The 23,555-nt window shown below is 63.6% G+C and overlaps 1 protein-coding gene across 1 annotated transcript; it reads left to right on the forward strand.

The window, feature by feature from the left end:
* The first annotated feature begins 7,495 nt into the window (after positions 1-7,495).
* LOC133759308 (tetratricopeptide repeat protein 34-like) lies at positions 7,496-23,397 on the forward strand. The gene is given in 15 exon segments (XM_062190219.1): positions 7,496-7,657; positions 7,660-7,849; positions 7,852-8,028; positions 8,031-8,258; positions 14,780-14,980; positions 14,983-15,163; positions 15,165-15,237; positions 15,240-15,352; positions 15,354-15,605; positions 16,606-16,813; positions 17,522-17,750; positions 18,640-18,801; positions 20,622-20,861; positions 21,172-21,320; positions 22,870-23,397. Coding segments are annotated over 15 exon segments (3,093 nt in total).
* The last annotated feature ends 158 nt before the right edge of the window (positions 23,398-23,555 follow it).

Here is a 23,555-nt window from a genome sequence, read left to right on the forward strand (position 1 = left end):
GGAGCTGGCGCTGGGGCGAAGCCAGTAAAGTCTCCACCTGCAGCACCAGAATCCCATATGGGTGCAGATTAGAGTCCCAGCTGCTCTACTTTCAATCCAGCTCTCTGCTAGGGCCTGGGAAAGCAATGGAGGATGACCCAAGTCCTTGAGCCGCTGCACCTGCATGGGAGACCTGGAAGAGTCTCCTGGCTCCTGGCAAGGAAGACTGCAAGGACACCATAAGCTGAGAACAGGTAGGTGGACCAGCTCAGGTCTCACAGAGCCAAGGTGGGGGTCCCAGGTCCTCTGACCTCTGACACCCACCTCCCCCAGCCTCTTGTGCCTCCTCCTGGCTATAAACACTCAGCCCAGTTCCTGCCCCCTACTCACTCCACAGCTCACCCAGCACCTGTCCCCACTCACTCCACAGCTCACCCAGCACCTGTCCCCACTCACACCACAGCTCACCCAGCACCTGCCCCCCACTCACACCACAGCTCACCCAGCACCTGCCCCCCACTCACACCACACCTGACCTAGCACCTGCCCCCCACTCACACCACAGCTCACCCAGCACCTGCCCCCCACTCAGAACACAGCTCACCCAGCACCCGTCCCCACTCACACCACAGCTCACCCAGCACCTGCCCCTCACTCACACCACACCTCACCCAGCACCTGTGCTCCCGGTGGGGCTGGGGAGCCTGAGAGGGAGCCGCATGTGTCTGGGCTGCAGGTGCCTGGCTGGCTGCCCTGCTTTGGGAATCAGCTCTCAGTTGCTGAGAAGGCCACTGCCAGCTGTCCTGGTTCAAGGCCAGTGACGTGGGCAGGGGTAGGGTGGAGTGGCCGGGCTGATCTCTGAAGGGGAAGAGCCACACTTGGGGTCAGGGGGCAGACATAGAGGCCCTGGGCAGGAGCCCTGAGCAACTGGCCTGTGCGTGGCAGCCAGGGCTCATTGTACCTGGGCCCCCTCATGCAAAAATGGGACCCCTGGAGGGCCGTTCTGCCAGCAGGGAAGGGGACTGCACAGCCCAGTGAGCCCCAGCTCCTGTGAGCAGCAAAGTCCGGGCATAGGCTGGGCTCTGAGTCAGCGGATGTGGGCTTTGTGATGTGGCCCAGCTTGGGCCCTGCCTTGGGGCTGCCTGGTCCAGGGGCAGGTGCAGAATGCCGGGCCTGGGGTCTCTTCCTGGTAATTTCCCATCCAGCGCCTGCACACACACACGCACACACACACACACTCTCCGTGGCCGATTCCCACTCCCATCACCATCATAGCCGAGCCAATCCCTCCCCACAACAGGGGAAGATGGGGAGCAGGGAGCTCTTCCATCCGCTGGTTCACTCCCCAGATGACTACAATGGCCGGGGCTGCGTCAGGCTGAAGCCAGGAGCCAGGAGCTCCATCCGGGTCTCCCACGAGGGTGCAGGGCCCGAAGCACTTGGACCATCTTCCACTGCCTTCCCAGGCCATCAGCACAGAACTAGATGGGAAGTGAAGCAGCTGGGGTTTGAACTGGTGCCCACATGGGATGCTGGCACCACAGGGGCTTCTTACCCTGGGCCCAGGCCACAGCGCAGCCCCGACACTCAGCAGTCTTGAGTGGCACTCCCCTCAACTGTTCTCTCTAGCAGAGAGCAGCTGCCCCTCCCGGGTCCCACTCAGCCCAAGCCAGCTCCTCATCTCTTCTGGCCCAGGACCCCCGGGGCCCGCGGGGACCACGGCCTCGACCGCCACTCACTGGGCCACAGCACAGGCCCCTTGGTGATGCCATCCCACTCACAGGTGTCACCGGTGTCATCAATCTCCCTCTCCCTCTTATAAAATGGACTGACTGAGGCTGTTTGTAACCTGCTTCCCTGGTCACTAATGATAATTAACATGCAAATTAGCTGTGGGGGGGAGGCTCTGGGGCCCCTGGTTCATTAGCACTTTAATTACTGTTTGCATACTTAAGTATCACTGATATAAATCACCGTGTTTACTGGAAGGGGCGGGCACTGATTACACCAGCAGCATTAGGAAGTCATTTCGCTGTCTTATTTTTCTGCATCATTGATGATTCCCGGCCCTCCAGCTGATAAACTTCCTTCGTTCAAACAGATCCGGGCTGTGTACACAACCCAGCGAGGCCCGCAGTGCCATCCATCACCCCCACCCCTGTGGGTTACCAGCTTTGGGGCGGGGGAGAGAAACAAAAAAGGACACGAGCACCTGTTGTCTCTCCCCTGCCAGGCTCACCCGGCTCCCCTGTAAAGTGCTGGGTTCAGGGGGCCTGGGATTCAGGGGACCGGGTCTCCCCTGCACTGGGCAGCACAGGTCCTGGAGAGACCTCCTCAGTGCTCTCCTGCCTTCATCTACTCCCTCGCCCTCTCAGTCACCCACCTATCCACACCTGCCCGGCCCCGCCCTCCCGGGGAAAGCCAGCCCTGAACAGGTGAGGGAAGCAGGCCCTGGGGACGGAGAAGAACTGGGGCTGTTTCAGACAGAGGCGTCAGCCCAGGGCGGTGGCTGAGCCAGGACCCACCACACGGCACAGGAGGTGCAAAGGCCCTGGAGCAGGAGCAGACTCATCGGGAATAGGGAGGGGTCCTGCATGGCTGGGCTAACCAACAAGGGTGCTGAGAGATGGACAGGAGAGGGGCAGGCGGGAGACCCCAGGATGGGAGCCGGCCTTGGGATGAACCATGGGCTGCTCAGTGTGCAGCAGCCTCGAAGGCAGTGGGGCTTAGAAGTGACCACGTGCAGGCTGTGCTTGGACCCCAGTAGGCTGTGGAGAGGAGCAGACATGGGGCCCAGCAGCCAAGACCCCCAATCCCCATCGGAGCACCTGGGCTGTGGTTCTGACTCTAGCTTCCTGCTTATGCGCACCTGGGAGACAGCAGGTGTTGGCTCTAGTCCTGGGCTCCTGCCACCTTGTGTGAGACCCCAGGGGAGTCCCTGGCCACTGAACCCAGCCTGGCCCAGGCAGTACCATGGCAGAATCCGGGGAGGGAGCCCATAGGTGGAGATCTCTCTGTGTATCTCTCTCTCTCTCTCTCTCTCTCTCTCTCTCTCTCTCTCTCTCAATCTCTCAATCTCTCTATGTGTATCTCAAATAAAGCAAAATAGAAATGTTGGGCCGGCGCCATGGCTCACTTGGCTAATCCTTCTCCTGTGGCACCGGCACCCCAGGTTCTAGTCCCGGTTGGGACACCGGTTTTGTCCCAGTTGCCCCTCTTCCTGTCCAGCTCTTTGCTGTTGCCCGGGAAGGCAGTGGAGGATGGCCCAAATGCTTGGGCCCTGCACCCGCATGGGAGACCAGGAGGAAGCACCTGGATCCTGGCTTCAGATCAGCGCAGTGCACTGGCCGTGGTGGCCATTTGGGTGGTGAACCAACAGAAGGAAGACCTTTCTCTCTGTCTCTCTCTCACTGTCTAACTCTGCTGGTCAAAAAAAAAAAAAAAGAATAGAAATGTTTAGGATGCTTCACGGGTCATGGCCGAACCTCCTCATGAGGTCCCGTCCACCACAGCCAAGTGACCAGGTCCCCAATGTGCTAGACAGAGTGCTGCAGAGGCCTGGGTCCCAGCTGCAGGCACTGGGCACCAGCAAAGCTCCCATACCCAGGGATGGCCGATGGCCACAGCCACCCAGCCGAAATGCTCCCCTGACCTGTCCTCAGGCCACGGCTCAGCCAAGGGTCTGGGGACCCCAGCAGCCTCTCAGCCCAGCCGGGCAGGACAGAAACCCTGCAAGCCTGCTCCTCCCCACACTGGGGCCTGCCCGTGCCTCCCCCCATGCAGAGGGCTGCCCCAGAAAACCACCCCTGCCACTGAGACCTGACTTCCCGGAAGCAGCAGGCGGGCGGGGGCCACTCCCCTCCCCCTGCATTATTGATCAGGGATGGGGCAGAGCCAGGAACAAGAGGCGGCTCTGCACCAGAGGCCCCGGCCCCAGCTGCCTGCCGGCTGCCAGCCCCCAGGGAGCCTCTGAGTCATCTGCCTGCAGCCCCAGCTGTCCATGGCCAGAACCAGAGGTGGAAACCTCGTCGACTGACGGCCGAGTCCCTGGTTCCCCATCCCCAGGTCTTCCCGGGTCTCCTGGACGCAGCCCCAGGTAAATTCCCCCGGGGCCTGAGAGATTCTCCTGGCTGAGTGCCGAGCCGTGGGGGTGTCCTTGGCCCTGGCAGCCATGGGGGCTCCCACACAGGTATGGGACACGGTGGCCCTGGGCAATGGGCAGAGGTAAGCCTGAGAGGGACCCCTTGTTGGGGTGCAGGGTGCACTATGGGGTGCTCCCCCTTCTCAGGTCCCCTGAGACCTGAGTCTGCTCCTCCCCCCGCCCTGATGCACCTGCTAAGGTGGGGGAGGGCAGGAGGCAGCCTACAGGGAGCAGGTCCAAAGCCAAGGGAGCTCCGGCCTGGGGCTCAGGGCCTGGCTCTGACCACAGCTCAGGGGCTGGGGGCTGCAGTCCCTCCAGCCCTCAGTGCTTGGCCCAGGTTGGACAATTCCCCACCAAGTCACCTCTCCAGTGGTGGCAGCTCACGGCAGCAGGAGGGGCCCAGTTTGGGGTCCGGGGCCTGGGAGCTTGCCAGATGTCCAGATGGGCTGGGTGGGCGAGGGCAGCCTTGGGCCACTCCCCGAGGGAGATACGCACTGCTTCTCTGCAGCTCCAGCCCTCTCAGGGCACCCAGCCTCTGGGCAGGACCCCAGGAGAGGGGCTGCCCTCTCCACATTGGCTCTGGGGAGCAGAGGAGCACGGGACAGGCCCTGGGGGACTCCCTGCTCTGGACACACTGCCCACACAGCTGCCCAGCCTGGGCACAGCATAGCCAGGAGAATGCTCCAGGCCTCGGGCCACCAGCTGTGTGGTGACTGAGCTCCTGCCACGCCCCTGACCTGCAGGCTCTGCGATCATCCCAGGGAGGGTGTGAGGAGAGGCCCTGTGCAGGGACCTGCCCACCATCCGCAGAGGGCCTTGGCTCCTGCTCAGCCCTCAGGAGGCAGCCCGTCCCTCAGGCAGCACTTTCGCTGTAGGCTCGGCTGAGCACAGGGTGTCCCTCTGGGGGGCAGGTGGCAGCTGCGACCCCTCCCTCTCACTGAGGCCCCCAGGTGCCCCACCCCCACCCGTTCTGCTCCCTCTGCCCCTGCAGCACGGGGCGTGGGCAGAAGCGTCTTCAGAGGAGCCTAATACTCCCCACGGAGTGTGGCTCCTCCTGCAAGGTTTTGCACCAGGTGTGAGCGGCCATGCTGCCTGGCCCCTCGGCTTGGCCAGCCCAGTGCTGAGACTTGGGTCTCGTCTGGGGGATGTCCCTCTGCCCCTAAGGGACCAAAGCAGCACAAGTCTGCTCTCAAAGCAACTGCTCAGGGCCTGGACCCTGGCTCCTGGTCTCCCTGCCCAGCTCCAGCCGCAGGTCTCCATCTGTAGCAGAATCAGAGACCAGAGCCCAAGTGAGAGATGGCACAGAGCAGGTGCGTGGGACTCACTTGCCCCAGGTGCGCTGCTCTCAGGCGGGGGCTGTGATTGTGGCCCAGAACCCCCGCCACCACATCCTCAGGCACTGGGTACCCGTGTACCCGAGGGCACCATGTGCCAGGGCAGAGCCACAGGGGACCAGCCCGGCAGGGCTGACGTGACAGCAGCTGCCACACAGGCCCCTGCCCCAGCCCCGGGATGGTCCCACTCCATTAGGGCGCCCATAATGCAGATGATCAACTAGTGGGAAATCCCCAGAAGCTGTCACCGCTGAGCGAGTGTCAGAGTCAGACAGAGAGCCGGCTCTGCTGACCACAGACTATGTGCCTTGCCGGCCGTGTGCCCTGCCGGTCACGCCCCTGCCGGCCACACCCCTGCCGGCCATGTGCCCTGCACCCTCAGACCACAGCCTGTTGGCACCTCTGCCCCACTGCCAGGGGCACGGAGCCCTCCCCCAGAGAGGGCAGCTAAGGAGGACATCACAGGGCAGCACCCCCTCCCAGTGCCTGCACTGAGCTCCACAAGCCCCAGAGGAGCCAGCGCCAGGACATCGGCTTCCCAGGGATGGGTGGACCCCCCCACCCCAGTGCCCCCCCAGGGACACACAGATCCCCTCACCCACTGTGGCCCCCCAGTGACATACAGAATCCCCTCACCACCCCCAGTGCCACCCAGGAACACACAGCTCCCCCCACTGCCTGTGGCCCCAGGGACACACAGCTCCCTGCCCCCCGGTCCCCACCCCAGGCCTCAGGGAAGCTGTCTGCAGGGCTCAGCTCCTCACACCCCAACCACCTGCAGCCACCAAACACCACCCTTCTTGCGCCTGGACAGTGGTCAGCTCCACTCACTGAGCTTACTGAGCACCTCGAGGTGGGTCAGGCAGGGCTCCTGCCCCTGGGATCTGCACAGTGGCCTGGAGGCGGGAGGACCCCAGGGCAACTGATTGCATAGGAAGCTGGTGCAGGAGCAGCTTGTGGGGTGGGGGGCAGTGGGAAGAGGAGCCCCGAGCAGCAGGGCAGGGCTCTGTGTATGGGGCCTGGGGACTCCCTGAAGCCCCTCCCTCACCTTTGATTCTGGGAGGCTCTAGGCAGGCGAGCCCTGGCTGTGGGTAGTGCCATCCTGGCACCCAGTGGCCCCCACAGCCCCTGAGCCCCCCATGAACTCAGAGTTCTCTGCCTGGAGGTTGTGGCTGTGTGGCCGGGGCAGCAGCCTGGGCTTGTCTGCCGACAGGGGGCACCATGGAGCAGCCAGGCAGGTGTTGAGGGTCTCCCGGGAGACGGGTCTGCCATGAGGACTGCACAGGTGGCTGTGAAGGGTGGGGCGTCTCAGCATGAGTCCAGCCAGGCCAGGGGCCAGTGCAGGGGCAGCTGGGCTGGATGCCTCCCCTCAGTCCCAGGCTCTCGGGGCACAGCCAGCTCAGCCTCCAAGCTACAGGTGAGTGTGTGTGTGTGCACGCGTGCATGTGTGTATGTCCTTGTGTGCCTTGTGCTTGTGTGTGCTTGCCGGTGGCAGCCTGCAGGGCAGCTCGCACAGAAAGGGCCATGTGTGGTTTTCAGGACAGAAGGTGGGGTGGGGTCAGGGAGGGGCAGGGCTGGCTCCCAGACCCCTTTCAGAACTGAGTCTGCCCTGGCCAGCCCCACCCAACCATGGGCAGTGGGCTGTGAGAGCCTGTGTGGTTCCTGCCTGTTTGGACAGTGGCAGGGGTGCAGCCAGGTGACCTGGCCCCGGGGTCCTGACCCCCAGGTCACCAACTGCTCCCCAGGGGCACTCAGGGCTCAGGTGTTCTCAGGGCACCAGAGTGGAAGAGGGAGTTGAGGTCCCAGAGGTGGCTGCGGGCTGAGAGGGCATTGGGAGACCCCAGGGCTGGCCATGGAGTGGGCACTGCAAACAGCCCCCCAGGCCAGGCCCCACTGTCCCCCAGCAGGGCCTGCTCTGACCCTGGGGTCCCAGTGGGAGGGGCAGGAGGCAGCTCTAAGCACTGCCTGGCGAACTAACCACACTGCTCCCCCCTAGGTACCGCAAGGACCAGACACGAGACCACTGGGTGCTGCGGCTGCGATGGCCCAGGAGCTCGGGGGCAGACTCTACCAGAAGGGGGACCGGCACCTGGCCCTGGGGGAGCCCCCGCTGGTCATGGCTTTCTACCTGGTGGCCTTCAGCTGCCACGCACCCTCGGCTGTGCGTAGCATGAGGAGCGCCTTGGCCGAGGCCGGGGGTGCCCGTGCTGGGCACCCTGGTGTCCGAGGGAGGCCTGGTGCTGCGCCCACAGCCGGATCCCCACTGTGCACTTGGATGGCATGGCCATAGTCTCCCTGACAGCCATCCTGGCCTCCACCTCCCTCGGCGCCCTCTGCCTAGACCACCTGGCCGCAGTGTTGCACGTGCTGGTTGGGCTGCTGGACCGCAGGCACCACAAGAGGTGGCTCTGCGCTGTAGCCAGCTGCTGGACTCCTGCTCCCAGCCCACGCTAGAGCTGTGGCTGAGCCATGCCCTGGCCTGGGTGCTGTTGGGGGTGCAGGCCGTGGATGGTGTAGCCTACTACCTGCGTGCCTTTGCTGCCAGTGCCAAACGCACCCTGGCCTTCGTCCATGCTCCCAGTGGCCCTACCTCCCTGCGCTGCTTCATGCCCTGCAAAGCCACATCTTGGAGCTGCTGGGGGCTGGGGACAGGGACGGCTGGCGGCTCCTGCTGGCCATGGAACCCGAGGACACCCCGAGCACCACCCTGTCACCTGAGGTGCTGCTGCGAGGCAGCAGGTACACGGACTGCCTGGGGATGTGCAGCCAAGCCCTTCAGTCGGCCCCCATGGCCAGCAGCCAAGGTAGGCGAGCAAGTCAGCCCCTCAGGTGGGGCTGGGGATACTGCCTTGATGCGGCAGACCCGCCTCTGCCCTCAAGGAGCACCCAGGAAAGAAATGACCAGAACCACGTATTTGAGAACCAGCAGGGCTGCAGCTGCGGTTGGGGTGGGTTCTCGGAGTGGTCGTCATGTGAGTCCCCCCAGCTGCAGGAGCAGAACCTGTGGGGGCAGCCGAGGGGGCAGCAGGAGGGACGGGGTGGCCTCAGGGTGGGGGATCGAGGACCCGGATCCTACATGCCATGCGGGGAGCAGTGCGGGGGTCTTAGCCTATCGAGCGGCTAAGCCTCTCTCCATGGCCTCTGGCTGCTGTGCAGAGAATGTTCCAGAAGAGCGGGAATGCAGAGACCCTGGGCCCCGTGAGAGAGTAGGGGTCAGAGCAGGAGGGAGTGGACAGGAGGGTCTGAGGCTTCCCTGGGCTGGCAGCACTGCTGGATTCAGCCCTGGAAGGAGGGGCATGAGTCGGCCCTGGATGCTGCACTGGCTGGGGTGATGTCAGGGTTCCAGGCCCCCCCAGGCTGAGATGCTGCTGCCCCCAGGTCTTGGCAGCTCCCCTTCCAGGGGCAGGCACCGTGTTCAGGGGACACAGCCTGCCCTACAGCTCCATGTGCCCCTGAAGCCACGTGGCCAAGCCACACTGGCTCCCAGGTGTGCATGGGACAGCGGCTACACCTGTCTCCAACAGTTGCTGTGCAGAGCCAGCAAAAAATGCATCCCAGAGCCTTAAAGCCATGTCATCACGAAATGCCAGATGACACTTTGAGCTGATCGAGGAACATGCGCTTAGGCGGCTGCCGTGGAGCCTGGTGCCATGGGCGGCTTGGTCTGCAGGCCTGGCGGCAGAGACAGGGAAAGGTGGAGGGAGACGCAGGGCCAGAGGCCTGGAGGGGCCAGCGGCCAGCTACCTCTCACTGGGTGCTTAGCCTCAGCTTAGGGGTCCCGGGGGCCTTCTCACTGCCCCAGCCACCGCAGGTGTACAGGGCCACCAAGGGCACACGGAGCAATCATGGTGGTCTGGGGTGTGTCCCCTGCAGTGTCCATAATCAAACCCCCATGGTGCTCCCCAAAGGAGGAGCCAGTGAGAGAGACAGGGGAGGGAGGAGGAGGAGGAGCTGGGGGGAGCAGCTGGGGGAGGAGAACCTAGGGTAGAGGAGCAGCTGGGGAGAGGAGTACCTGGAGTGGAGGAGTAGCTGGGGGTAGGAGCAGCTGGGGAGAGGAGTACCTGTGGTGGAGGAGTAGCTGGGGGTAGGAGAAGCTGGGGGGAGGAGTACCTGGGGTGGAGGAGTACCTGGGGGAGGAGGGACAGCTGGGGGGGAGCAGGGACCTGCAGGGGTGGGCAACAGACAACGGGGAGCCCAGTGTGCCGGGACTCTGCTGGGCTGGGCCATGTCCACCTTGGCTCTGAGGTGGGCAGGGCACCGTGGTAAGCAGTACCCAGGTCACTCGGGAGTGAGCAGCCACCCGCAGGAGCTGGCTCACCCTGAGAGGGTAGCAAGTGAGGCTGCCTATGGCACTTGTGTTCCAGGCTCCAGGTCACTGTCAGAAGTGCTGGGAGCACTGAGCAAACCCGACCGGACCAGACCAGACCAGACTAGAACCCGTGCAAGGGTCAGAAGTCCCCTGGCGCACAGTTCTGCAGTCTGGGAGGTCACAGCAGGCACCAGGGGCGGCACCAGGGGCGGCACCACAGGCCTGGCAGCCGTGGCCCCAAGAGGGGCTCTGAAACTTCAATCTCACAAAAGGACCAAAGCTATCTGGATGCACCCCAGATGACACGGACCCCACCAGACAGGGCAGGGCCTGGGGGTCTCCACGTACCACTGCCACCAGTGGAGTAGACGCTGGCACACGTTGTGGAGGCCATGGCAAAGGCTGTTCCCCTGCCCCTGGTGGTACGCGGCCACACTGGGCACAGGACAAATGGCAGCAGGTCACAGGCCAAGGGCAGCTCTGACGCCAGTCTCCCGGTGAGTGTGTGGGCAACACGGCTCCGGCACCTGCCTGCCTTCCATTCAGGGATGTTCACCAGGAAGTGCAGAGAAGGGAGAGGTGGGCCCCGGGCAGAAGCTGCCTGGCCATGTGACCATGTTAGGCGCTCCATCAATCCAGCACAGTGGATGTGATATCGTGTGGTTCTGAAGCCCCCTCCTAGGAGCCAGAGCAACTCCCTATTTGAAAGGCAGAATTCCAGAGGGAGAGAGAGAGAGAGAGAGAGAGAGAGAGAGCGTTTCCATCCACTGGTTCATTCCCCAAAATGGCTGCAATGATGCTGCCTGGGCCAGGCTGGAGCCAGGAGCGAAGAGCTCCATCCAAGTCTCCCACATGTGTGCAGGGGCCCAAATGCTTGAGCCATCGTCCACTGCTTTACCCAGGCCATCAGCAGGAAGCTGGATCGGAAGTGGAGCAGCCGGGACTCGAACAAGTGCTCATAGTGGACAGCAGCATTATGAGCAGCAGCTTCACCTCCTGGCACCAGGATACCGGCTCTGAAGGGGGCCACCTTGGACTGTGGCTCAGCCCAGCCACCTGCGGGACCCAGGCTCAGCCCCAGTGGCCACAGGAGCTCAGGGAACATTGGTGGTGCCTGTTAGAAGCCACTGGGCACCAAGGTGCCTGGGGGGAGGGGCCAGGACTGAGCTGACCCCAACTGTAACCCCGGTCAAGCCTCAGGGTCTGGTGCAAGCTTCAAGGGAAACTGAGCTAAAGTGATGTCAGGCTTGGGATGTCACCTTTCCCTAAGAATGCAACTCACGGGGCCGGCGCTGTGGTGCAGCAGGTTAAAGCCCCGGCCTGAAGCGCCGGCATCCCATATGGGTGCTGGTTCTAGTCTCCGCTGCTCCACTTCCCATCCAGCTCTCTGCTATGGCCTGGGAAAGCAGTATAAGATGGCCCAAGTCCTTGGGCCCCTGCACCTGTGTGGGAGACCTGGAAGAAGCTCCTGGCTCTTGGCTTTGGATCAGCTCAGCTCTCACCATTGCGGCCATCTGGAGAGTGAACTACTGATGAAAGAACTTTCTCTCTGTCTCTCCCTCCCTCTGTAACTTCTTCCAAAAAATAAATTAAATCTTTTTTTTTTAAAAAAAAATGCAACTTGCTACATTGTTAACAGTGAAGAAGACTCATGGCTGCAAGAGATTCGGGAAAGGGGTTTGCACTGCTGCACACAGGAACCCAGGAAAGAGAGGATTACAAAACCGCTCCGGCTGGCGTCCTCGACAATGGTAGTCATGAAGCCGGCCAGGTCCACTCAAGAACGTGGTGCCACCAGCTCCGGCTCATTCACCAGACAGCAGAGTAGGGTGAAGAGAGAGCAGGAGACGCCAGGCAGGACCACAAGGGAGGCCACGATGACTGCCCTCCCCCCGCCCCCTGGCACTGGGAGTGGCTGGGCAGGGACTGAGAAAGCACAGGGGAGCTGCAGACTGGCCAACAGGACTCCCGAAGCCGCCGACGCCAGCCGACACAGCCCACAAAGACATTGTGGTTTTCAAGTGTCCACCTGCCCTAGGCCACAGGGTTACACGACTTTATGAAGAGAAGCACAGGATTTTATTAAGGGGCGATGGCGAGGGGCCGGCACCATGCCACAGCGTGCACCTGCATCCCACATGAGTGCCGGTTCCAATCCCGGCTGCTCCACTTCCGATCCAGCTCTCTGCTATGGCCTGGGAAAGCAGTGGAGGATGGCTCAAGTCCTGGGGCCCCTGCACCCACGTGGGAGACCCAGAGGAAGCTCCTGGCTCCTGGCTTCAGCCTGGCCCATCCCCAGCTCTTGCAGCCATTTGAGGAGTGAACCAGTGGATGGAAGACCTCTTGCTCTCGCTTTAGCTCTTTTTCTCTCTCTAATTCTGCCTTTCAAATAAATAAAATAAATCTTTTTTTAGAAAAAAAAATGATACTTAAGACTGCCCAAAGGATGAATGCTCAATGCCCTCCTTAGACAGATCTGCATTAGAATAAAGGGCAAGGGGCAATGAAGATGGAAGTGGTGGGGAGCCCTCTGCCAGTCGCTAACAGATGTGGGGCTATGAACTCGGGCTTGGACAGAAAAGCAAGAATGCAGGCCAGAGACGCAGAAACGGGCCCACAATACCCACACTGATGTCAGCCTGCTGACCCCCAGCCACGCTCTCCACCGATGACATTCCCGGTGGATTCTAGAACAGCTCCATGGCACCGCATTTCACTTTTGCCACGTTTTATTTGAAAGGTAGAGAGGCAGAGACCCACAGGGAGAGATCTTCTACCTGCTGGTTCCCTCCCAACACACGATGCCCGGGCTGGGCCAGGCTGGAGCCAGGAGCCAGGAACTCCCTCGAGGTCTCCCATGTGGGTGCCAGGAACCCAACCATCACCTTCTGCCCCCCAGGGCCCCTGTGTAAGAAGCTGGGAGGGAAGTGGAGTGGGTAGGATTCAAGCCATGCCCTCAGTGCACACTGGGTAGCCCTAGCACCAGCTTCACCTCTGTGCCGAATGCCCACCCTACCTTGCAGTTCCTGAAAGAAAATCCCAGAACCCCATTGAGACCTCTGGGTCCAGAAGAGTTTTACAAAGGTGCAAAGAACTAAGGCAAGCTGGATATTTTATGAATTAAAACTCTTAAACTTCCTTTTTCTATAATTGTAAAAACAAAGGGGCAATCGATCTAAAAACACAGAACAATATTTGCAAAATACACACCGGGCAAATAGGAGCCCGGTGGGCATCTGCAGAACCCTGCGCCCCAGTAAGGAGACGTCCAGGGTGAGCACTGGCGAGAGTGCTTCCCGAGAGAGCACACAGATGGTGAGCAGCATCTGGGGAGGCAGCCAGCTCCGAGCCACAAGGCGCACGCACAGTAAAATAATGAGAATCCATTTTCTCTCTCCTCGCCAGATTGGAAAAGAAATAATTTTAATAAATGAGACCTACTGATAATTAGGAAAATAAAAATTAAAACAACAATAGGGCAGCATTTACAGCCCCTCAGATTATCAGCATTTTTAATCTAACAAGGGAAGGACTGACGTCCGTGAATGGGGGAACCGCTCGGCCCAGCCACGCATCCCACAGATGATGCATGTGGGGCCTGGACAGACCGATGGCAGCGCCCTGGATGGCAGTGACCGTGAGCACTAGATGGTGGGCACAGGTGCTGGATGGTGGGCATGGGTGCTGGACGGTGGCTGCGTGCAGGCAGGAACAAAGTTTGTCCTTGGCAGCCAGGGCTTTGGGAGGTGAAGCTGGTGTCCAAGCAAGCTCTGCCCCAGGGACCTGTTGATTATGGGCGTGGCACAATGGACTTATGACGCCTGGGCCACAGCAAGATGCCCCAGATGTGTGACCTGTGACCCCTGGGCCACAGCAGTAAGCCCCATGTGACCAGACTCTCAGAAGGATAGGGGTAAGGAACTCCCCACACCCCAGAACCCCCGGGGTCTCCTTGGACGCCACTCCCCGGGATCCGCGAACACATGTACAGCTCAGGGCCAGCCTTGCTCTGTGCATTAGCAACCAACAAGAGGGGCTCGCAGCTGCCTGGATGAGGCCGGGGCCTCGTGGCGGCAGTGGTGGTCTAAGGGTTGATCTCACACTGGACTCTGGCCAACATGATGCGGGGACAGCGGCAGCTGGGTGCACGTGTGTGCGTGCCAGGCCTCCTGCCGCCATGGGGTCTGGGCATAGAGGGTTGCTGCTGCTGCTGCCGCTGCTGCTGGGTTTGAAGGAAGCACTGAGACCCTGCAGGACCTGGGAGGAATGCCGGGCACAGGGTCGGACAACCGGGCTGGGCTGAGAGCTCTCCTGGGTGCTGAGGGCCCCCCCATGGAGTATGGCTGGGGAGACAGAACCTTGGGCTCCTCCTGGCCATGGGCCTGCTGCGCTGCCTACCCCTCACACAGCCCCGTGCACGCACACGTGGTGGGGATGTTCGTGGCCCACCAGGCCCGGCCTGACCCACTGGGTCCTCACAGGCCCATGTGTGCCGACCACTGGCACTTCTGGGCCTCGGCAGAAGAGACCACAGGCGAGGGGAGCCAGGAAAGGGCCCAGGGCTCAGCAGCGACACCGCTGCCTCCTCCTTCACCCTGGCCTGACAGGGACATCCAGTCCAGAGAGGCACAGACACCTGGGGTCTCCAGGTAGCCCCCAGCAGGCAGGAAACCCAAGGGCCCTCCATACGCAGTCAGAGCCAGGGCCGGTCCCCCAGCAGAGACCCAGTGCTCCAATTCCCTCAGTGACCGCCAGGGGGCGAGGAAGCTCCAGCTCCAGCTACACTTGGGCTCTGGGGTGAGGCGGACACAGCGGTGCTGGGGGCAGGGCCGCCCACCCCAAGCTGGTCATGGGGTCTGCTTCCCACCCTGCTCTGTCCCTGAGGGGCTTCAAGACCCCCGTGTCCTGCTGGGTGCCAGAGTGAAAGTAACCGCAAGGGGTCCAAAGCCCCTGGGCAGGGCAGGAGGCCTCGGGCGCCACCTCCCAAGGGGTCCCCAATGCCGGTCTATCCCCTAGGTGAGCGCCTGGCCACCCTGCTGGTCACGCGCGCCGCCGCCGCCTTCTTCCTGGACGGCCGCGCGGAGGACACGCTGTGGGATCTGCACGACGCCTTCGGCGAGAGCCCCTCCGCCGCGCGCCGGCAGTTCCAGGCCGTGCTGTCCATCCAGGACCAGGAGCGCGTCCGGGCCCAGGCCCAGGAGGCCACGGACCTGGGCTTCCCCGCTTCCAGGAGGACGTGCGGAGCCGCCCCGAGCTCCGCGAAGACGCGGATCGCGAGCTGCTGGCACCGGTGACCTGTGTGCGCAGAATCCTGCTCCACGTGGCACTGGCCGGGTCCCACCCTGCGCTGGGCACCCGCCTGGCCGAGTGCCTGCTGCTGGCCAGGGACGTGGCGGGTGCCTGGGCTCTGCGAGCGCCTGCTGCGGCCCGCTAGCCCTGGGGACGCCACGGAGGACCGCGCACTACTACTGGCGCTGTGCTGCTGCGTGGCTTTTGTGTGCTGCACGGCAGGGATGCGCAGGGCACCCGGGAGGACTTCCAGGTGGTGGTGGAGAGGGGGCGCCGCACTTTTGGTGGCTGCGTGCTCGCCGTGCGGCCGCGGGCTGCCGCAGGTGCTGGCCAGCAGCGCCTTCCTGGGCACTTTGGACTATGTCACCGCGTGCGGGCTTTGGCCAAAGGAAGCGCTGTTGGCCGCCAAGGCTTTCGTGCCCTGGAACCAGCGCGGACTGCTGCTGATCTTGCTGCAGGAGGAGGGCTGCCGGATGCTGCAGCGCCTGCTCCCGCCCCGCGCCGAGCTGTGGAAGCCAGGCCGCAGGACCCAACAGCGGCGCGGCCCCGAGTGGTGAGTACCGCAGCGTGGGCCGGGGCTGCTGTTCCTGTCTGGTCCTGCAAGGCAGCGGCGATGTTTCTTCCTGTTCTGGGAGAGCTCCCGGGCCACAAGGGACACCTTGGGCTCTGGGTTGGACACAACCCTCCGCCAGACACCGAGAGACAACAGCACCCGTCACCCCCGGTTTCATTTCCTTCTGGTCTTTTCTCTGTGCACCTGCCATACCGGTCACAGTGCTGAGCTTGGCTGTGCCAGGTGTGTATCAGGCGTGCACCTGCTCCCACCCGATGGCCCCAGATGTTTTGCTCTTAGTTCCAAGGCCTCTAGGTGGCATCTCCCCTCCCCTCACACATTGCCCTGTGGGTGCTGGGTCGGGGAGCAGGTCCCCTGCATGGTCCCTGACTTCGGAAGCCCCTCCCCCCATTTGATAGACTTCAGGACCCAACGGGTGAACCTCCAGCTGCTGCCATTTGTTCCCAATTGGGGGGAGGTGTGGGGGAGGTGCTTTAGCGGGCAGGGGGCAGCGGTGACATCAGCACACACACAGGTAGGTCCTGCAGTCCCCTGCTGGGTCCTCTGGAGAGGAGAAACCCTCAGGACCAGGGACTCCCTCTGTTCTCTCTGGGAAGTGTCACCATCATCCAGTCTGCCCCAACCCACGGCCCTGAGCCCACAGGGCCAAATAGCTCCCGCCTGTTTCTGCAGAACGGAGAACTGAGGCAGAGTCTGCTCAGGGTCAGCCCTCCTGCTGACACTCTGCCCGCCCCCAGGCCTGCTGTCTGAAGAATGCCCACCCACGGGGTAGCAGGAGGCTGGAGCCAGAGGCTGGGGCCCAGGGTCGGCCACTAGGAAGGGCAGCCAGGGTCCTGGGGTCGGCGTGGCCCATGAGTGTCCCTCTGGGAGCCCAGCGTCTTCGTGGCCCGACCTGAAGGGCTGCCCAGGCCAGGTGCACAGAGACGCCTGTGCCCCCCCCCACTTGCATGGGTGAGAGGTGCATGGCATCTTCCCGCAGGGATGCCCGCAGTGTGTACCAGCTGGCCTCGCTGCTAATGGAGCTGGACGTGGAGGATGAGGCTGCATGCCTGCTGGCCGCCGATGCCCTGTACCGCCTGGGCCGCCTGGATGACGCTCACAGGACCCTGTGGGCAGCCCTGACACAGAGACCACCTACAGCCATGGTGCTGGTGCGGCTGGTGCTGCTGCAGCTGCGCAGGGGCTTCACTTCGAGGCCACCAGGTGAGGAGTCCGGGTGGGCGCTCCGCCCCCCAACCCCATCTTCTGTGCTCCACCTCGCAGGCTGTCCAGGACATAGCCAGGGCAGGTGTCCCCCAGCGGTCAAAGGAGAATCCCGGCCCGCAGGACCCTGCCTGCCTGGCCCTGCGACCCCTCTGCTCCCCAGTGAGACCCACCCACACCTGGATGCACGCTCCAGGGGCCTCGCTCTTGGAACAGGGGCAGCAGGTTATGTGAGGACGGGGGGACTTCAGGCTGGGGAGGACTGGCCCAGGGTCCTGTCCACCCTTCTGTCACCCCTGCCCTCCCCAGCATCACCCTAGCCCTGGGGGCAACCGCATCCTGGAACAGGAGCTGCTGGCCAAGGCACTGGAGAACGCATGAGCGGCCAGCAGGTGGCGACAGGGGAGTCTCCTTGGGGACTGCCTCAAGAGCTGGGGTTCTGTCCTCCCCAAGCCTTCCTGCTCTGCTCCTGGCTCTGAACTTGAGGATCTGGAAGCCCCTCCCTACACCCTGGCTGGCAAGGTGTTCACCTGTGTGTTGGGAGCCTGATGACCCTGAAACCCCCACCCCAGCCTCGCGGGGGCATAGCGGAGCCACCCCCTGCACTTTCTGAGGTCCAATCCAGGGGCGAGTTGGGAGCACCCCCAGAGTCTCAGGAGCATGGGGAGGACCAAGCAGCTATGCCTGAGGGGTACCATGACCGGCTCCCCCTGCAGCTGGTGAAGAGGCTCGTCCAGGCCAGGGACACCGCCTGCCTCCAGCCCACCTTGGATGTCTTCTGCCCCGAGGACCTGCAGCTGCTCCAGGGCCACTGCCACACTCGGGCCCTGGCCATCCTGTGGGCATGGCCAGGCGCAGCCAACAGCAGGGCCTGCACCAGGGATGCCATCACCTATCTCTCTCTGGCCATCTTCGCTGCAAGTAGGGGCTGGCTTCCTGCCCAAGAGGCCCATCCCGTGGCAGGTGCATGAGGGGGTGGGGGAGGGGGGTCTTTGCCGAGCTGCAGGTCAGGGATGTGAGGTCCGAGGACAGGGCTGGTCTCAGGTGTGTGTGCCCCGGGAGCATCTTGGGTGGGGGCACCTTGCACACAGGCCCTGGCCATGCAAGTATAATTGCAATGCCCGAGATGCGTCTGCAGCAGCCGGGCACCAGCCAGGGGTCCATCTCAGCCCCCTCAGCCCCATGGGCAGTCAGGCCCCTCTCCCAACTCAATCCCCACCCCCAACCAAGTCCCCCTAGGCACAGTGACCGAGTGGTGGGCACCTGTCCTCCCCTCCTGGCTGAGCTCCGGGCATAGGGGCACAGCCCTGGGAGGTGGGACCTGTCCCAGGGCACGGGGGGTGGGAAGTGTGGGCCAGGGGCCTGCCTGCCAGCGGTCCATGGTGGGTCTTGCTGGCTCCCCCTAGCCTGACAGAGACCCCTGCAGGGGTGGGAGGGGGGACTGAGCGAGTCCTTCCCGGTGACATTGGTGGGTAAGGGACACGGCTGGTCGCCCCCCACCCGGAGCCGAGCACTTTGCTGGCTGTGTCCACTGCTGCACATGTGCCAGAGGGCTCCTCCCTGGCTGCCTCCCCCCCACCCTACCCCTTCCTATTGGCTGCCTTTCCCTTCTCCCCCGGAAGCAGCTACAGCGCCCCTCCTCTCAGAGCCCCCCAGGCTGTCCATCACTCCTCTGGGGGCCGTCCTGTGGCCAGCGCCCCAGCCAGCCCTGATTGTCCCTGTGTTTTGGTTCCCAGAGTCAGCACCCTCTGCCCTGTTGGGTCGGTGCCAGGAGGAGCCACAGCCACATCCTGACTGCCCCCTCCCACAGGGAGCCAGGCCAGTGAGTCCCTGCTTGCCCGAGCCAGCCGCTATGGGCTCCTGGGCCAGAAGAAAACCGCCATGTTCGACTTCAACTCCATGCTGCGGGCTGAGCCAGGGAATGTGCAGGCTCTGTGTGGGCGGGCGCTTATGCACCTGGCCCTGGGCCAGCAGCAGATGCTGGATCCACATCCCCACCTGGGGCTGAGTGAGCAGAGAGGGAGGAGACCCAGAGCCATGCTGAGGATGGGGAGGGGGCCCAGCCATGCCCAGCAGCGGGGTACCCACCAGAACCCCAACATCAGTCCCACCTGCACCACCAGGCACCCAGGTCAGGGCCACTGCCCTTCTGTGCCTGCAGCGTCAACCTGTGCTGGGCACCTGTGCAAGCTCTCAGGGCACCGGGGTCCTCCCCAGGGAGCTTCCCCCATCCAGTCCCACCACGGGGTGTGGGCCAGGGGGCTCCTTTCAGCTGTCTGGTGGAGGCTGCCAGGGCAGTGTGTTGAGAGGGGTTCAGGGACATGAGCCATGGGAGTAAGTGCTGGCATCGATTAGTCATGTCTGCTGGGGCACAGCCAGGTCAGGACTTGATTTGCCTGCTTTTGCGGTGAGTCTCTGTACCTCTGCAGAAACAGCTGCCATTGAACATAAGGGGCTGTGGTTCAGGCCATCAGGTGAGAGACCCCCTCACACCAGCTAGGCCTGTGTGCTGGGAGGGCTTTCAGGTTCATTGGTTTCTTTATGACTTTTCTGTGTCTGCCACTGTGCCACGCATGACAGGCCCTGACCTGCAGGGATCCATGTCCTCACCCAGGCCCGCTCCCCTGGATACCCACCCCGGTACACAAGTGGGAGGGGGCCCAGTCCAATGAGGGGACTCAGCCAAGTTGCTTGTCCTCTCCATGCCAGTTTCCCCTCTGTGAAAGGAGATGGGTGCTGGGTGGCCACGGAGCAGAGAGGAGACCCTGGGGACACGGGGAAGACATGCAGCCGGGGACAGCACCCAGGGAACCACGGCTGTGGACCTCGGAGCCCAGAGAACATGGTCACAGTGACAGCCAGAAAGAAGGCCAGAGCTGAGAGGGGGGGGGGTGGGTGCCGGGATTGACCTGCAGGAGGAGGGAATCCCACCCCAGTGGCCTCAGAGACTGGATGCAGCGAGCCCCCTCCTCGGAATACAAGACCTGCCAGGAGGAAGCCACAGAGAGATAGAGACACGAGCCGACCAGCGAAGGACCAGTGCCCCATCTGGGGCATCAGAGACCCCCAACCAGGAAAGGCTCTGTGCCTGGTGGATTTCCCCACGAAGCACCGATGTTTAGAGAGACCTGCAGAGGAGGGAGAGACCCTGACCCCAGAGCTAGGCAGGCGCCAACTACAGAAAGTGGGAAATGGCTCAAAGACCAAAAAAAGCAAAGCTCACGTAGACTCCGCATAACACATGTTTTCACAGACTGCTGAAGCCCTCGTGCAAGACCCCTTGTAAACGTGGGTGCACACTCAGCCAAACACCCACAGAGCAGATCCAGCCGAGCTGGAAGGGTCACCCCGAGAGCAGGAGGCAAGGTGGGCTCCACAAGGAGAACCACTCCTCACGTCAGCTCGGGCAGCAGAGAAACGGGTGGTGGCCCAGGCCCCCTCACCCCCGCCACCTCCCAGGCTGTGCGGGGCAGGATCCTGACTCCCGACCCCTCGGGGCACAGCCCCCAGTGGCCCAGGCAGGAGGAGGAGCCCCAGGCCAGCAGGCTGCCCTCGCTGGGAGGGGCAGGCACGGGTGCTGGGAGGGTGTGCTCTGGGGGCTGTGTCCAGCCTTGTTCAGGGGCTCTGGGCAGCTCACTTCAGGACAGAGGCCAGTGAGAGACCCCCTCTGGTGCCCAGCAGAAACGGGGTGGGGGGTAATGGGGTTGTCGTGGCCAGAGTGGGGCAGGCAGGGCAGGGAGGGGCAGGCAGGGCAGCCCCTCCAGACGGAGCCCCACCCCCACCCGCCTCCCTTCCAGGAAGCCGTGGCCAACATCCTCTCTGCCCTGAAGCTGGACCCGGCCGCTGTGGTGAGGCTCGACATCCAGAGCCTCCTCGCGCAGGGCCTGCACGCTCACTGCCGGGCCCTGCTGAGCCGGCCCCTCCGGGAGGACGACGCCCAGGGCCTTCTGGCCGCTGGGGAGGCACTGGTCCAGATGGACGGCGGGCAGCCCAGTGGGCACCTGCTGCTGGCCGACGCCCTCATGGCGCTGGGTAGGCCTGGCCTGCCCCGCCCTCTGACCTGATCGGCAGGGAAAGCGACCCTGGACAGCAGTGACTTCTGAGGACCCAGGCATGACCGCGGACCCCTCTGTGCCCCGCGGAGGCCGGGCTCCGCTCGGGTGGCCTGTGCCAGCAGCTTCCTGAGAGCGGGGTCCCCACTTCCGGTTCTGCTGGGGCTGGTGGGGGGGCGACCCCTTGCGGTGACCATGGGGAGAGGCAGGGGCTGTGTCAGCAGGTGAATCCCCGTGCCTCTGCCCGCAGCCCCTCGCCCACGCCCACCCACCGCCTCCCACCCCCACAGGCAGCTATGAGGCAGCCGGTGCCCGTCTGCAGGGGCCCCTGTGCACAGCTCGGGCGTCCGTGGCAGCCGTGGTCGAGCAGGACGCCGCGGACCTGGACTTCCTGCTGCGGCTGCTGGAGGCCTCCAAGCGACGACAAATCCTTGCCCAGGTGCGCCCGCAGGGTGCGCGTCGCGTGTGCAGTGGGCGGGAGCAGCATCACCGGCGGGCCAGGGTCTCCGGGGGGCAGAGGGGAGACCCCTCGGAGCCTGCCCTGCACTAAGCCCGCCTCGCGCAGGGCGGCGCCACAGCTTCTCCCGGGCCTGCGCGTGCCGGGGGCTCCCGTGGCCTCAACCGACAGCGCCTGATGGTGGGCTGGGTTCCTGAGCCCGGAACCGGGGGCAGGCGCGGGGGTCTTGGCTCCGAGGTGGGGCCGGGTGGGGCCTCTGAGCTCACGGGGGTGGGGATGGGCGGGGCCTCTCGACTTGGGGGGCATTCTGGGGAGGCCTCTGGCTTTTTTTTTCCTTTTGTGAAAAACGTTTATTCTGAGAATCTACAACCCGAGTCTAGAACAAGCCCGCGCGCAGAGCTGTGGCTGCTTCACTGTTACACTCACGAGCTAGGAAGGCGACAAAGCCCCTCAGGGACGGATCTGCTCCTGTCAGGTGTGTGACCAACGTAGCCCTGTTCTGCTGAGGTATGAGCTGCAAACTTCGGTAAAGTTAGAAAGTCAACAAACCACTCAAAAAATAAAACAAACAAAATGAAAACCACCAACCGAACCGCAAGTTATGTTTCTGGGTGCATGTACAGTGACTACAGAGGAATTTCATTTAAAAAAGCGTTCGTAAAAAATCCACAAATTCCCCAGGCGGGGTCTCAGAATTCTGATAAGCACCTGGGCGGGCCCCTTGGCTCTAGGAGGAACTGGGCGGGGCCTCTGGACTCTAGGCGGGCTGTGCGGGGCCTCTGGGCTCGGAGGCGGGGCTGGGCGGGGCCTCTGGGCTTGGAGGCGGAGTCTCAGAATTCTGATAAGCACCTGGGCGGGGACCCCTTGGCTCTAGGAGGAACTGGGCGGGGCCTCTGGGCTCGGAGGCGGGGCTGAGGCAGCATCTCTGAGAAGCTGCGGGCTTGCCTCTCCAGTGCACAAAGATGCTGAGCGACGCGAGCAGAACCGGAAGTAGCCGTTCCCCACTTATGGGGGCTGGCGGCCGGTCCCCCGACTCGGTCTGCGCGCTCCTCCCGCTGCCCACCCAGCCCAGCTGTGTGGGGCCTGAGCGCGCCCTCCAGGCCGGGCCGCAGTCTGGGGCGGGGTCTCCATACAGCCTCTCCCGGAGGTTCCTGAGCCCAGGAGGGTGACCGACCGAGGGGGCTTCAGCTCGGCCCGGGAAAGGAAGGCGCCGGCGGCACGGCCGGAGCTGGGCACTCCCCGCCGGTCCTGCCCTGCTGAGGGGTGCGGTGGGGCCGGGACTGGCGGGCGCGCCGAGGCCTGGTCAGCAGCCTGCTTGTCCCTCGGTTGGTTCGCTGCCCTCCCGGCTTTGGGTCGCGGAGGCCGGTGGGCCGCTGTCCTGGGGGCGGGGACAGCCTGCAGAGGACCAGAGGGAGGGGCTGCAGAGCCAGCTGGGATGCAGGGAGCGCAGGGAGGGGGCCCCAGAGGTGGGCTGCGCAGGGCACTGGCTGGGCTGACCCAGGCTCTCTTCCTCCCTCCCTCCTCTGTGCAGGCCGTTGCCCGGGAAGCCAATGCCCTCCTGGACACGGGGCGGCCGTGGCAGGCGCTGGGCTTCTGCTCCCTGGCCATGCTGGCCTGTGGTGGGGGTGCCTGCCACCTGCGTCTGCGTGCCACCTGCCTGGCCCAGCTGCGGGAATGCGACCAAGCCCTCAGGGACCTGGACCAACTGCTCCAGGAGGGTGCAGGGAATGGGGACCTCCCGTGGCGGGCAGAGGACCTCTGCTCCAGGGGCCGCCTGCTGCTGAGCCTGGGGGACGAAGTGGGGGCTGCAGCGGCCTTCAGCCAGGCCCGCACGCTGGCACCTGCCCCTACCCAGAGCAGCCTATGGGGGCAGCTGGGCCGGACCCCCACCGTCTGCCTGTTCCTACACCATGGGCAGCGCTGCCTGGAGCAGCAGCGCCACGTGGAGGCCTGGACAGCAGCCCAGAATGGCCAACTGGTGGGCCCCAGCCACCCTGGCCTGAAGCAGTTGAAGGCCAGAGCCCAGAGAGGGGTGGACTCGGGCTGCCGGCTGCACTGACCCAGCCATGGCACCCCGTCATCTTCAGCCTCAGGGAATCGCCCATGTGGCACCCCAGAACGGGAGGTGCCCAGCACCGGGGTGGGTCCCAGTGGGATGACCAGCCTCTGTCTTTTTGATCCTGGGAGTAAAGGGACAGCTTCCTGGGAGGGTCATCC

Source organism: Lepus europaeus, chromosome 5 (assembly GCF_033115175.1).
Source record: "Lepus europaeus isolate LE1 chromosome 5, mLepTim1.pri, whole genome shotgun sequence".
Lineage (NCBI taxonomy): Eukaryota > Metazoa > Chordata > Mammalia > Lagomorpha > Leporidae > Lepus > Lepus europaeus.